This window comes from Sus scrofa, chromosome 6, assembly GCF_000003025.6.
Source record: "Sus scrofa isolate TJ Tabasco breed Duroc chromosome 6, Sscrofa11.1, whole genome shotgun sequence".
Taxonomy (NCBI): domain Eukaryota; kingdom Metazoa; phylum Chordata; class Mammalia; order Artiodactyla; family Suidae; genus Sus; species Sus scrofa.
Window position 1 is genome coordinate 51,578,834 of NC_010448.4, and position 14,691 is coordinate 51,593,524.

The 14,691-nt window shown below is 60.3% G+C and overlaps 2 protein-coding genes across 2 annotated transcripts; one reads left to right on the plus strand and one right to left on the minus strand.

Annotated features, from left to right (window-relative positions):
• TRAPPC6A (trafficking protein particle complex 6A) lies at positions 73–10,663 on the minus strand. Its single transcript, XM_021094535.1, has 6 exons — positions 10,510–10,663; positions 2,287–2,354; positions 2,006–2,123; positions 1,326–1,409; positions 1,107–1,200; positions 73–353 (listed from the first exon to the last, which is right to left on the minus strand). Exons 1-6 carry the CDS (start codon positions 10,639–10,641, stop codon positions 322–324), a joined length of 528 nt encoding a protein of 175 aa, XP_020950194.1. The 5' UTR covers positions 10,642–10,663; the 3' UTR covers positions 73–321.
• On the plus strand, positions 11,664–12,389 carry BLOC1S3 (biogenesis of lysosomal organelles complex-1, subunit 3). Its single transcript, NM_001098586.1, is given in 2 exon segments — positions 11,664–11,767; positions 11,770–12,389. Coding segments are annotated over 2 exon segments (597 nt in total). The 5' UTR covers positions 11,664–11,673; the 3' UTR covers positions 12,273–12,389.

The following is a 14,691-nucleotide window of genomic DNA, read 5'->3' on the forward strand; positions in this document are numbered from 1 at the left end:
CGGTCGCTTTGCCAATGCCCTCCCCGCCCCCACTGGCACTGAGCATGACCCCCCCATCTTCCATGAATCTAGTTCCACGTACAGAATCTTTATTGGGACGTGTCTGATGCGGGCAGCCCTCCACACCTGCCCCCACTGTGACAGGGACCCTCTTGCCTTGGGATGCCCCACCTCCCTGCAACACCCGTTTGTTCAGCACCTGTGATGCCCTGAAGCGGTGGGACCCCCATCTCCCCAGCACCGGCCCTCTGGCCCTCACCACAGGCATCGGCCGGGGTCCGGGTGGGGTGAGGCTCAGCGGGGTGTGGGGCCTGGGGCTCCTCAGGCTTTCTGGATCACCACCTGGAACTTACCTGGAAGAGAAGATCTGGCTTTAGCGTGAGGCTGGAGTCGGAGGGGCCGGGCAGCACCCGAGCAGCTCAGAGGTGCTCAGCCCTGCTCTGCACCCACAGCCTGTTTCCTCGCTGGTCTAAGGGGGTGATGCTCCCTCCCACCTGGCCTGCATCCCAGGGCTGTGTGGGTGACTGGGGGCACCAAGGCCAAGCATGTAGGTCGCCAGGGTGGGGCCTGGCACAGGCGTCCATGGCATGTATTGCTCAGACCTGGCCCACTCAGGCCCTAGGTCCCCCGCGATGAGTGTACCTGGGGACCAGCAGAGGGAAAGAGGGGGCTGGAGAGTCAGCTGCAGGCCGCCTCTGGCTAAGGATGGGGCCTCGGCTTGTCTGACAGAGGGCCCTGTGGGGGCCCCGGGGGCTGCCCCGTCACATGGGCCACAGGTTCCGGGCGCCTGGCTGCCTCTGGAGTCCGTTATCACAGTGCCAACCAGGGTGACCTCCGTCATGTCACCTGGGTTCCCGTGCTGGGAAGAACGTTCCAAACCACTAACAGGTTTTCGTTGACAGTTCTCTCCTCCGGGCTGGGGGACGGCGGGGGCAGGGGCGTGGATGGGCGGCACCAGCTGTGTGGCCTGGGCTTGTGACTCACCCTCTCTGGGCCGAAGACTCCCCGCTGTGAAATGGGGCTGGGTGGCCCGGCCCCAGGAGTAGGGGGCCCCTGGCCACACTCAAGGGTTGGGAACCCCCACCCCACCCCCCCCTACAACTCACAGGCAGGCAGGGCTGCCACGGAGGCGGTCACCAGGCTCTTGATGCCCAGGGTGCTGAGGGTGCCACGGAGGAGGCCGCAGGTGAAGGCCAGGAACTGGGGGCAAGGGGACACAGGTCACCAAGGGAAGAGAGGGCAGGCCAGCAGCCAGGCCACGGGGGGCCACTGCGGGGAGAGGCTGCCCGGGGCTGGGGCCCTGGCACCCACCCCCACACCTGTACCTTAGGTGCCTCCTCTAGGTACTGCAGGCCTGAGGCCATCCGGACAAGGAGGGGGAAGCTGTTGTCCTGTAGCACGTAGGTCCCCTGGGGACGGAGAAGGAGCCCGTGAGGGCTGGGGTGGCGCCTGTGCCTTTGGTGGGGGGAGAGGAAGCAAGGGCCCAGTGCCCCAGCCCTGCTGCACTGAGGTCTGGAAGGACCCTTCCCTCAAAGCCACTGCAGTCCCGGCCTGTCCTTTAAAGCGGCACAAGGACCTTTCCAGCCGGGCCCAGTGTCCGCCCCCGCTGGTCGTGCTACTTCCCGGGTGGGTGGCTGCAGCCCAGGCCCGGGGAGCGGCCAGCTCAGCTGGGGAACGGGCACAGGCACGGCGTGGGCGCCTAATGGGAGCTCAGACCAGATCGAGACAAGCTGTGTCAGGCCGAGGCTGTCAGGCCGAGGCCGGATGCCGCAAGCCCCAGGGGGTCTCATCCTGGGAGCCTGGAAATAGCTGCCACGCCCACCACAGCCTCCTGCCTTCCCTCGGAGGGAGTACTGTGCAGAGGTGCCCAGGGGGCGGTGGCTGCCGTGGGAAACCCAGGCGCCTGCCTCCCAGCCTGGGCAGGTCCGGGGCGGGGGGGTTGCCGCCGCTTCCCCTCATGGGGGTCCCCGCCCCGCTCTTCTGGGCTCCATCCCCTGGCTGTCACCTGGTGGTTGGTGCGGAGGCTGTCTATCTGCTTTTGGAACACGGCCACCCACAGGTCTTTGCACAGGAACTTGAGGACATCCAGCTCCTCCCTGAAGGCCAGCGTCTCCCGGGGCAACCTGGGGGGTGGCAGCAGACACAGTGGGCCGGGGCTGGGTTGGGGGGCCCCGGGTGAGGAAGAGGGAGAGAGCCAGGCTTGTTCCTGTGCGGAGCAACGCACTCTGCCCGCCCGCCAGGTGCGCCCAGGAAGGGGCCCAACCTCAGGCCCTAACCACCTCTCACCTCTCGCCCAGGGCCTGGCCCACGCGGAAGCCCATGCCCTCCAGGACCGACAGGCTCATCTTCTGTCCCTAGAAGGTGGAGGAAGAGAGGCTCAGGGGCCTCGGCCACCTCCAACCGGGAGCCACCCGGTGTAGCAGAGGCCAGGGGACCCGCCATCCCCGCCAGGGCAGGGGTGGGGAGGGTCTTCCTGCAGGGCCCGCCGGACAGGCTGGCTTTGTCCTTCCACCCCATGACTCCTCAACTCCCTCACACACCTCCACGGCCCCCACCAGCCCTCAGGACCCGCTCCCCCTCGATCCAGGAGAAATGCGGTCTGCTCTGGTTCAGCTGCGGCCCTGAGGACACCCAACGCTTCCTGTTTGCACTTGCAGTGTCCACCCTTACAACCCGTCTGGGGGAGCACTGTGATGGTCCCGGAAGCCCAAGGTGACTTGCCCAGGGGCTCACATGGGACCTGGCCAGCAGGAAGCTGTGAAAGTCAGTTGTGATCATCAAGCCTTAAAATATTCTGGGAGGGGAGTTCCCATCGTGGCGCAGTGGTTAACGAATCCGAATAGGAACCATAAGGTTGTGGGTTCAATCCCTGGCCTCGCTCAGTGGGTTAAGGATCTGGCATTGCTGTGAGCTATGGTGTAGGTTGCAGACACGGCTCGGATGCCCGCGTTGCTGTGACTGTGGTGTAGGCCGGCAGCTGTAGCTCTAATTAGACCCCTAGTCCGGGAACCTCCATATGCCGAGGTGCAGCCCTAAAAAGACAAAAAAAAAAAAAAAAAAAAGAAAAAAAAATTCTGGAAGGGACATGCAGGGGCTCAGTGGAGGGGAGTGCTCCCTTGGTTGCTCGGGAAGGCAGTGGTGGTCAAGTGGCCTTCTGGAGGGCAGGCCAGGTCCCCACGGTGGAGAGGCTGCAGCACAGGGACAGGGGCAGCGGGAGGGCTGCACTTGGTGTCTGCACATGCCCGGGCGCGCGGATGGCATAGCTGGAGGAGGAGTGACCTGTTTTCAATCTGTGTGACCTGGAGAGAGCCGACGGAGGGGGGCCTGCACCAGGGACATCAGAAATACCAGGACAGCCTGTGGTGGCCAGTACGGGGCCTGGCCCACTGGAGGTGCACAAGAGACAGATGCTGAACGGACAGTGAGTGTACGCTGTGCCAGGCGCCTGGTACAAATCCCCTTGTTTAATTTTAACAACCCCGGGAGTTCCCATCGTGGCTCAGTGGTTAACGAATCCGACTAGGAACCATGAGGTTTGAGGTTTGATCCCTGGCCTTGCTCAGTGGCTTAAGGATCCGGCGTTGCCCTGAGCTGTGGTGTAGGTTGGAGACGCAGCTCGGATCCACGTTGCTGTGGCTCTGGCGTAGGCCGGGACCCCTTATCCTGGGAACCTCCATATGCCTTGCGGGCAGCCCAAGAAATGGCAAAAAGACAGGAAAAAAAAAAAAAAAACCCACAAACTTTAACAACCCTGTAAGGTAGGCTGTATTTCACACCTGGAGACCAGGGTGCAGAGGGGTTAGGTAAAACCTCCCAGAGGGGAGTTCCTGTTGTGGCTCAGCGGGTTAAGAACCCAGCTAGTATCTATGAGGATGTGGGTTCGATCCCTGGCCTCACTCAATAGGTTAAGGATCCTGCATTGCCAGAGCTGTGGTGTAGGTCGTAGAAGCAGCTCAGATCCCACGTTGCTGTGGCTACAGCTCTGATTTGATCCCTAGCCTGGGAACCTCCATGTGCTGCAGGCCCTAAAAAGAAAAAAACAAAACCAAAAAAATCCTGAGCGTGGGTGGCAGAGGGGTGAGCATCCAGGGTGACCCCCATGGCTCTCTGTCCTCATGAGGTGGCGGGAGCTGAGGCCTGCCTGGGGGTGTGCTGGGAGCAGGGAAGCCTGAGCAGAGGTGGCCTGCCTTTCAGAGCAAGGGTCCCTCTCTGCAGTTAGGCTGCGCGACACTCAGGCCCTGGCCCACCATTCCGTGCTCCTCCTGCAGGAACCGGGCCTGGGGGAGGACAGTTTCCTGCTGGATGACACTGGCTCTCCGGTTCCCGCAGGCACAGCAGGGCCGCCTCTCAGGGAGGGCCAGTGACTAATGAGTGATGTGTGGGAGCTGAGCCCGGGGCGCGAGATGCAAAGGGGGCCACGGGCCTGGCGGCTGGGTTCGGGGTCAGGAGTCAGATCAGCCCCCCACCCGTGCGAGCTGCGGGACTGGGGCAGAGTCCCGCCTGTGCCTCAGGTGCCTCGCGTGTAAAATGAGGACCGTTAAGGGAGTTGGTGAATACAAGCCAGGCGCACCGGGCTGGGCCCAGGAAGCATTACCATCATTGTCACCGGCTCTGCATCTGTCAGCTTTGCATGAGGAGGCCTTGGCTGATGGGGGAAGCAGCTCTGGGCTGGAAGGGAAACCCCACAAAGGAGGACTCGGTCCTGTGGGCTGACGGAGCCCAGCACCCGGAGTGCTGCCCAGCCCTCGGCCAGCCTTCTCTGCCCTTGCTGTGTTGCCTTCCTCCTAGGGGGCAGCTCCTGGCGGGCCAGGCTCTGCCGGAGAGTGCATCTGTGTCCGGAGGGTTTCCCAGGGGACAGGGGGGACCCCGAGACCCCCCATTCATGGCCTCCAGGAGCTTGCCTAACCGTGCCTAGTGGGGGTGACAGGTGCCCCGGGGATGGCAACCTCGGGGGAGGGCTGAGGGCGCCCCCCCAGGTGTGCAGGAGAGGGGCTAGGGAAAGCCTGAGAACGTGGCTTAGGCCCTGAGGTGGGGTCGTGGTGGGGAGGGGGCCCCAGAGAGCAGGCTGAAGAGGATGCCTTTTCCCCGTGTGACGACAAGTGCTGCCCAAAGGTTCCTGATGTGCAGCGCGGTTGAGGAAACACACAGTCCCTGTCCCGGTGGGGCTGGCGTTGCGGGGGAGAGGCTGGGGGTGGGGGGAACGGGTGGTGCCCCTGCTGATTTCGTGGCCATCTCGGGTGGCTGCCAAGAAGGATGGAGGCTGTGCAGCCAGGGCGCACGCCTCTGAGGAAGCAGGTAGAGTTAAGCCAGGAGGGGCTGGGGAGGGAAGGTACCCCGGGCCAGTGCCAGAGAGCCAGCAGGGTCCTCAGCCCGGCCAGGGGGCTGGGGCGGGGGGGCTTCCCTCGGGTGAGCTTTACACTGCCCGAGTCTGAATTCTGGCCCTGGTGCCGGCTGGACACACGACCCTGGAGCAAGCAACCTAGTGGTCCTGCGCCTCCACGTCCCCGGCGCTGGAGGCCGCTGCGGCTGTGTCGCTCTGCAGTGCTGTTGCTGGTGGCCCTACAGTCCCCAGCCCTCAGCAGGGGCCAGCTAAGTATCTGCTGAATGGCAAAGACTTGGGACGGCTGGGAGATGGGGATGAGGCGAGCAGGAAGGAGGAGGGGCGGCAGGGAGGGAAGGGCAGGGGGTGACAGGGTGACAGGGCAGAGGGTGGAGGAGGAAGGCGGCAGAAGCCACTTCCCGGGACTTGGCAGCATTCACACCCTGGTCCTTGCGAATCTCTCTCCAGATGCTAGGGGTTCATCCTTCTACGGAGGGTGAGGCAGGGCTCTCCCATCCATCTGTGCCTCCGGAGCCTGGAGCCTGGCCCAGAGCCGGTGTGTTTCTAGTCTCCCCACGCCTGCCTTGGCCCCACTGGGAGGAAACGGGATCATAGGAGAAACAGGGAGGGGGACCCCCTGGGGGAAGGCTCATCGGCGTGGGCACGAAGGGTACCCACTCAGGAGCACCGGCGCCCGAGGGAAGGGATGCTGGGACAGGACGAGTTCTCGGAAATGAAAAACGTGGGAGCCAAAAGAAACGTTTGTTCACAAGGGAGCCGAGAAAAAGACAGGTCTGGAAGGTGGATTAAACCCCACAGATTGTTGAGGGAAAAAACCACAAATTAGAAAAAACAATGAGAAAAGGCTGACACCTGGACGAGATCCCGAATGTCTGGAATTCTACGCGCCCAGGACGGGAAGCTGGATGCGACGCAGGAGGCAAAGGAGCGCAGCTAAAGGCTGGCTCAGGTGTTCAGGCTGAAGGGCCGCAGAGCTCCCATGGGGATGAGCGGAAAACGAGCAGAGCCAACCGTGCCCCCTTCCCGTCCTGGCCTGCAGTGCCCGGCCTGCCTTGCCCCCACGGTTTGTGCGGTTCGGCCCCCACCTGCGGAGCCACTCTGTGCCAGGCCTGGGGCGGGGAGGGTGGTTTGTGCAGACACTAGGAAGGAGCAGCCCTGGTTCCTGCCTTAACCTGCCCTCATGAAAACACAGGGAGGAGGGAATACTTCCTGCTTCCCCCGAGTGCGAGACTCAAGAGAAGTGTGTTGAGTGACTGAGTGAGAGGGGAAAAGCCAGCACCCCCCACCTCGTCACCCTGGCCTCTCTCCCCACCATCCACCCAAACGATGCCAAACTCCGCCTTCTCCCCGGACCCTCTCAGAGCTCGCCCTGTCCCTCCTCCCCCGACCCCTGTATCTGTCCCCAGCCTCTGCTCCAGGCTCCGGGCTCCAGCGGCAGCGGCGGCGGCGCTTGTTCCCACCCAGTCTCCATCCACTTCTCACCCACGTGGCTAGGGAGGTCTTTCTAAAGAGTAAACCTGAACCTGGCTCACTTCAGTTTAAACCTTCTACGGGTCCCTTGGCTCTCAGGACAGAGCCCCAGTTCCCGCACGGAGACCCCACCAGTGGCTCCGCAGCCTCAGAGGCACTTGCCCCCGTCCTGTCCTCTCTGCCAGGAACCAGTTGGCTTCCCAGGTTCTTGCCGGAGGACAAGGGCCGTATCTGATGGCTGCTACACCCACCGCAGGCCCTCCTGGGACAAAGGGCTGGCCTGGGCGCTCGCTGGACGTGGCAGCACGGCTGCTCCTGGGCCAACAGCCAGTGGATGACAGCTCATTAGGCACACAGAGGAGTTCACTCCTTTGCCCACAGGCTCCCCTTATCTTCGAAGGTGCTGAGGTGGAGAAACCACAGCTTCCTCCTCCTCCTGGAACTTCTCCTGCTTTGATAACAAAGGCCCTTTGAACTCCCGGTTCCTCCAGCCAGGCTTCCCTACAACCTGTAACCGTCCAGAGGTAACCAGGCAGGACCGGGCAATCAGAAAGCCCTAAAGGAGGACTGTGGCTCCTGGGCGCCTGAGCTTGTGGGGACAGCGTCGAGCCAGCACCCCCCCCAACCCCCTGGGCCCTGTCCTCAAGGAGCTCTGGGGCTGGTGGGAGGGGCAGGCCTGACGCCACCGAGGAGCTCCAGAGCAGCTCCGGAGCGGATGCCCGAGTCCTGATTCTGTCTCTGCTGGGGGACTGGGTGGCGTGGGAAAGCCCGCCTTCCTCTGTAAAATGGGATGATAATGTCCACATCAGAGGGCTGTTCTGAGGATGAAATCAGATAAAATGCTGGGCTGGAGACACGATCAGTGTCCAAGAAACAGGAGGCCTGCTGGTGGTTCAGACAGAATGCTTGCTGGACTAGGCCGGGGGCAGGGGCAGGGGCAGGGGCAGCAGAGAAGAGACTGTGGGAAAACAGCAGCTTCCCACGATGTGCCTCTGAGAGATGGGGCTCCCTGGCTTGAGGGAACCTGGGGAGACGGCGACAGTCATCACTCTGGCTACGTGCAGGGACCACCCAGAAGCCGGAAGGCCCAATGCCCAGCATAACCCCCCCGCCCCCCGCCAGGCCAGCTCCATGGGAATCTCTGGCGTGGGACCCTGGCACGGGGGGACTGCCAGGCTGAGGGTCCCAGGCACACTCGTGCTCTGAAAACCCTGTGCTGCGCAAACCTCAGTAGCCGCGTGTTCCCCATTCCTGCTTGGGCACAGAAACCCATGACACTCCTCCCGGAGGAAGATGTGCTAAGACAAGCGAGAGTTTATAGCCCAGGCTCTGGAAGTGGGAGGTCTGGTTACATTCCTGACTCTGCAACTTGACAGTGAGGACTCCATCCATCAATGCCTCCATCTCCTCATCTACAAAGCGAGGAGGATGGCGCTGACCTCTGTGGGTTGTTGGGAGGATCGAATGAAATCCGGGAGTGTGAGGCCCAGGAGGGCAGGTGGTGGGGCTATTACCAGTCACAGTACTGAATAAATCCCCGTCCCTGCCACCCTCCTCCAGGGCACAGGGGCTGTGCGCCCTTCCTCCCCACATCCACACTGAGGACCTGCTGCCTGCCACATGGCCTGCAGCCTGGCAGAGGAGGCAGCTGAGAATCAAAGGACTGTGCGGAGACATCATTCAGCTCCCTATTCAATGCGATATGGGGAGGGGGCTGTGCGAACAGAACAAGGATACCTACTTCCACGGGGCGGGGGGGGGGGGGGGCCCTCAGGGAAGGCTTTCCTGGGGGAGGGGCATTTGAGCCAAGACCAGGAGGATTTAGAGGTGTCAGGGCAGTGACGAGGTGACAGGTGGAATACGCTGGGAAATGAGGGAGGAGACTGGTGTGGGGCAGGGAGGGGACAGATGGAGACATTTAGACAGCAGAACAGGCCGGGCTTGGCAGATGGTTGGAGGCAAGGGAGTAGAAGCAGAGGTTGGGGACTCCTGGATTTCGGGTTTGAAAGCTGGGACGGATGGGGTGCTGAGACCCTGCACCCTCCCCCCAGCCCCCAGGCCAGTCACTCCCCCTCCTCTGCTTTATCTTTTTCACAGCATTTTCCTCAATGTGCAAAATCTGTTCACTTACTTGTCTCCCTCACTACAGTGTAAGCTCCAGGAGGGCAAGGGTTTTGCACAATTTGCTGAGTAATCCCCAGAGCCTAGGGCAGGGTCTGGCACCTTGCAGGTTTTACAGTTCATTGAATGAATGAACTCAAAAAAAAACCCTGTTGAGATGATAACAAGCAGCACCCTTGTTAGGGCTCCCGAATGGGGAAGAAGACCTAGGCCAATAAAAGTGTCTTGCATGTACATGATGAGATCATAAAAGGAATAATAATGAAAAAAGTGGGCACAGCCCCCGCACTTACTAAGTTCCTGCTCTCTCCCTCACCCTTTCTTCTTGGAAACATTTTATAATTGAGGGTTGATGTTGCACTTAGTGCTTTAAAGTCAGAGCATTTATTTATTTATTGTTTATGGCCACACGAGCAGCATGCGGAAGTTTTGCATGCGGAAGTTTTGGGGCCAAGAGTTGAATCCTAGCCCCTGGATCCTTTTATCCCTACTGTGTGTGGCTGGGAATCAAACCCCCACCTCCACCCTGACAGGATTCTTAGTCCAAGGGACCATGGCAGGAACTCCGTGAGCGTTTATTTTTTATAAGGATCAACTTCCAAATTGCCAAGCAATTTTTTTTGTCTTTTTGCCATTTCTTGGGCTGCTCCCGTGGCATATGAAGGTTCCCAGGATAGGGGTCTAATCGGAGCTGCAGCCACCAGCCTATGCCAGAGCCACAGTAATGCGGGCCCGGGCCCGGGCCCGCGTCTGTGCCCTACACCACAGCTCATGGCAACGCCGGATCGTTAACCCGCTGAGCAAGGGCAGGGATGGAACCCACAACCTCATGGTTCCTAGTCGGATTCGTTAACCACTGCGCCACGACGGGAACTCCTGCCAAGCACGCTTCTTACCCTAAGCTTTGAGGAAGACTTCCTGCCCCCTTCCAAATGCCCTTCCCCCTTCTATTCCTCAGAAAAGGCCTTCCTCCACCATCCACCATCCATCCCTTTTCTTTCCTCGATTCTACTTAACTTTTCCTTACAGCACTTCTCACTAGCTGGTGGCATGGTCTACTTTTATTTATTGTTTGACTTCTCTATTAAAGAGTAAACTTCGCGAGGACAGGAAAATAGTCCTTGGAATACAGCAGGCGTTCAGTAAGTTTGTCGAATGAATGAATGCCTCACTTTGGGTCTTGGGTGCTGTTATGATCCCATTTTACAAGTCAGGGAATGAGGCACAGAGAAATCGAATAATCGGCTTTCACAGCCAGCGTGAGGGACGCAGGCAGTAAGTCCTCAGTATATAGCTAGTAATCATACTTATTCTAATTACTATCCGCTTACTTTGTGCCAGGCTTTGAGCTTAGGGCTTTACTCCGAGCTGTCTCGTTCAGTTCTAGCAGTAACCCGCGAGGCTGGCCCTGCTGCGACCCCCGCTTTGCAGAGGAGGAAGCCGTCGCCCGAGGTCACCTAAGCGAGGCAGGTGCGGGCAGGAGTTCGACCTGCGCCGCCCGCGGCCTCGATCTGGCCTTCCTGCCTCGGCCCGTGCCTCTTTTCCCCTTCTCCCCACCCCCAGGGCCCGGCGCTCACCCCGGGGCTGGGGTCTGGGTCGTGCGCCCACAGCTCTGCTACCATCTCGGTGTGCAGAAACTCGAACAGTGCCGCGTCCGCCATGTGCCGGCCTCTAGAGCCTAAGGACCGCCCAGCGCCTCGTGCTCTCATTGGCCCAGCTGGGGAAGCCCCGCCTCCTGTGTCTGAGCGCGAGCCCGCCTACTCTCGCTTCCATTGGTATTTCAGACTAGCCCCGCCTTCCTTCCCTGGGCTCTCGTGGTGCGCGCGTGAACCTGGGAGACTAGGGGGAGGGCTTGCTTTTCCTACATTGGCCGCACGTGACAGGCATCTCCGCCCTTCCCTCCGTCTCTTCCCTGTTTCTGGGCCCTCGAGCATTTCCATTGGCCGAGTCACTGGTTACACGCGACATCTTCCCTTTTAGAATCCCTAGTTGTCCACTAGCCTCACACCACAACCCGGAAGCTCCAGCCCAGCCGCTTTCCTATTGGTTGTGCCCCTATTCACGTGGCTCGTCGCACACGCCCTCAAAATTGGTCTTGAGGGGCTAGCTTCCTAGTTGGTAGCCGAGAAGCCCAGGTGATTGGCCGTCAACACCTGCAAAACCTGCCCTCCTATTGGTTGGGGCTGCCGCCTTCCTCCTTTCTCGGTAAAGAGCGCACTTCAGCTGGGTAGCGGATCCCGCAGGCTCGGAGCGTCGGTGACCCGGTACGGTCTTCGGTGATAGCGTTCCCCACCCCGCCCCCACTGGTGCACCCTCCCCAGAGTCCAGCTGGACTGTCCTCCTGTCTGTGACCCAGCCGTTGGTCCCTGCGCGGCTCAGGAGCCCGTATACTTGCGAAGGACGGTGCGGAGGGTGTGGCTTCTGCTAGGAGGCAAAATCCGAAAGAGCTTAGTTTGGGAGTGTGGGAACTCGTGCCTTGAGCGAGCTGGTGGTCCTCAGTTTTTCCTAAGTCAGCTGAAGAGGCTGGGGTCCAGTAGCCACCACCCCGCCGCACATCATCATCATTAGGGACGGTGAGCGCTGTTTGCTGAAAAGGAAACTGAGGCCCTAGCAAGGGAAGCAGTTGGCCCCAAATTGCTAAGAGTGGAGGGGTGAGAATCCAGAACCTGCACCTTTTAACCACCGCGGGGCGCCCGCCTCTCACATCGTCCCTTCGTGCGTCTTCTCCCTAGCTCGGCTCCATGGCGTCCCAGAGTCGTCGGCGGAGGCCGCTGCGGAGGCCTGAGACGATGGTGCCGGGGGAGGCGGCCGAGACCGACTCGGAGCTCTCTGCGTCTCGGAGGAGGAGGAGCTGTACCTGGGCCCCTCGGGCCCGACGCGTGGCCGCCCCACGGGGCTGCGGGTGGCTGGCGAGGCCGCGGAGACCGACTCCGACACGGAGCCGGAGCCGAAGGCCGCGCCGAGGGACCTGCCTCCGCTCGTGGTGCAGCGGGAGACGGCCGGGGAGACCTGGGGTGAGGAGGAGACGCCGGCACCCGCCCCTGCGCTTTCGCTGCTGCAGCTCCGGCTGGCCGAGAGCCAGGCGCGGCTGGACCACGACGTAGCGGCCGCGGTGAGCGGCGTGTACCGTCGTGCGGGCCGTGATGTGGCCGCCTTGGCCGGTAGGCTGGCGGCTGCCCAGGCCGCGGGATTGGCGGCGGCCCACAGCGTGCGCCTGGCGCGGGGGGACCTCTGCGCACTGGCGGAGCGCCTGGACATCGTAGCCGGCTGCCGCTTGCTGCCCGACATCCGCGGCGTGCCGGGAACCGAGCCTGAACAAGACCCGGGACCGCGAGCCTAGCCATGACCCACTCTCCTGCCTGACTGCGCCCTGGCGGCCTTTGGGATGTCGCTCTGTGTCCTGTGTAGCCACCCACCCAACTTGCTGTCACCCTCAGGGCTGACCTTGCCCCCTGGAAAATGCTCTCCCGTGTTTGTGTAGAGGGATGGGGTGGGGGGAGGTGTGCAGCCGCGCCGGGCCCTAGCCCCGACCCTGGCCCCTACTCCGGGGTTCACAGTCTCTTGTTTGAAGCTTGGCTCTAACTCTTGGGTAAATAGCCGCTCCCTGATCTGTCTCCATCTTGGGGGCTCACGGAGCCTCACCTTTCTTTTCCTCTGCCTTTCTCAGTTTGGAGTTTGGTTTTTGTTCACAGGGGCTGGTCCTGCTTGTTTCTTCCCACAGGAGCTCCAGAATCTGGCACAGATTCCTTGATGTCTTCCTTTACTCTCTTGGTTCCGCCCCCCTCCCCTTTTTTTTTGTCTTTTCTAGGGCCGCACCTGCTGCGTATGGAGGTTCCCAGGCTAGGGGTCGAATCCGAGCTGTAGCCCCCAGCCTACACCAGAGCCACAGTAACGTGGGACCCGAGCTTCATCTGCGACCTACAGCACAGCTCACGGCAACACCAGATCCTTAATCCACTGAGTGAGGCCAGGGATTGAACCCACAACCTCATGGTTCCTAGTCTGATTCGTTAACCACTGAGCCACAATGAGAACTCCGGTTCCGGCTCTCTGGTCTTAGCCCCACTTCTGCAATTCTGTCCCTCTAGTCTGGGCCCTTTCTCTGCTCCCAGGCTTGGCCCAGATTCTGTCTCCTTCGAGTCCTTGCTCTGCCTTCTCCTGGCTCCTTCTCCTTGGGCTTAGCGCCACCCCCTTGGCCTGATCTTGTTCCCTGCGTCCAGCTGTACCCTTAGGTTTGGTTCTCCTTTTTGCTTCTTTCATCCTATTTAAACTACCAGCTTATTTAATTCTGGGCTCTGGGGACCCCCCTGATGGTTTCTTCATCAGGGTGATGCCCCCTCCTGACCCTAGGAGGTGCTCCTCCCAGCTCTCCAGGCCCAAGCTGATCTGTCTGCTCCACCCTCAAGGCCAAGATGGTGCTTCCTGCCCAGGCTGCCAGTACAAGACAGGCCTCCTCCTGCTTCTTCAGGCCGAGAGTGGCCCCCAGCTGGCACTTAGGGGCCAAATCAGACCTTCCCTGGAACATTGGGTAGAGTGTGACACGGCTTTCCAAATAAGGACTACGTGCATTTTGTTTGTTCCCTGGATGTTGAAGGGACCTGGATTTCTGGTGGGGCAGGGCCCGGGCTCAGCTCCTTCTCTCTCCCACCTGCTCTGTCTCTTCCCTGCCCTAGTCCCTTGGTCCCATTTGCACTTGGTCCCCTCCCCCCTCTCTTGTCCCAAGCTGAAGCCAAGCCCCCAGGATGGAGAAGTGGGCAGGAGCGCTCTAGGCAGACTCCTTAACACAGAAGGCATTTCTTCATTTGGTTAGTTCCTCTTGTCTGCCATCTAAGCTGGGGGTGCGTTGGTGATTTCGCCCAAAATGTCAGTCCCAAGAAAGGGACCCTTCACTTAACAGAGGTGAAGCCGTAGCTGGGAAATCAGGGCCCAGATATTTTGGCCCTGGTTCTGCACTTATTTGTATTTTGTTACTTCACCACATGTTTACTGAGCTCCTGTTCTGTGCTTGTCCAGTGCTGGGCATTGGGGGTGCAGCAGCCAGGCCGGGCCCTCACGGAGATAACAGTCCACTGGGGAGACAGACATGAATGGAATGTTCTCCTAAATAAATGGATAGTTAATCGTTGTAATCTATACTTTGTCATTTTTCGGGCACTATGATTCGTGCCTTGGAGAAGTACAGGAATTTTGGCATTCACGTTGTGGCTCCGCAGGCTAAGAACCCCACTAGTACCCATGAGGATTCAGGGTCAATCCCTGGTCCCACTCAGTGGGTTAAGAATCCAGCATTGCCGTGAGCTGCAGTGTAGGCCACAGATTCAGTGGGGATCTGGCCTTGCTGTGGGTGTGGTGTAGGCCGGCAGCTGCAGCTCTGATTGGACTCCTAGCCTGGGAACTTCCATGTGCCGCCGGTGAGGCCCTAAAAAGATGTGGGAAAAAAGGACAGGAGTTTTGTGAGTGTGCAACTGAAATGTCACTGACTTTTTTTTTTTTTTCCTTTTCTTTTTAGAGCTGCACCTACCCATATGGACGTTCTCAGGCTAGGGGTCGTCTCAGAGCGGCAGGGCCAGCCTACACCACAGCCACAGCCACACAGGATCCCAGCCACTTCTGCGACCCACACCACAGCTCATCGCAACACCCGGATCCCCAACCCACTGAGACTGAACCAGGGATTGAACCTGCATCTTCATGAATGCTGGTCGGATTCCTTTCTGCTGTGCCACAACAGAAACTCCTGTCTGACCTTGTTTCAGGGG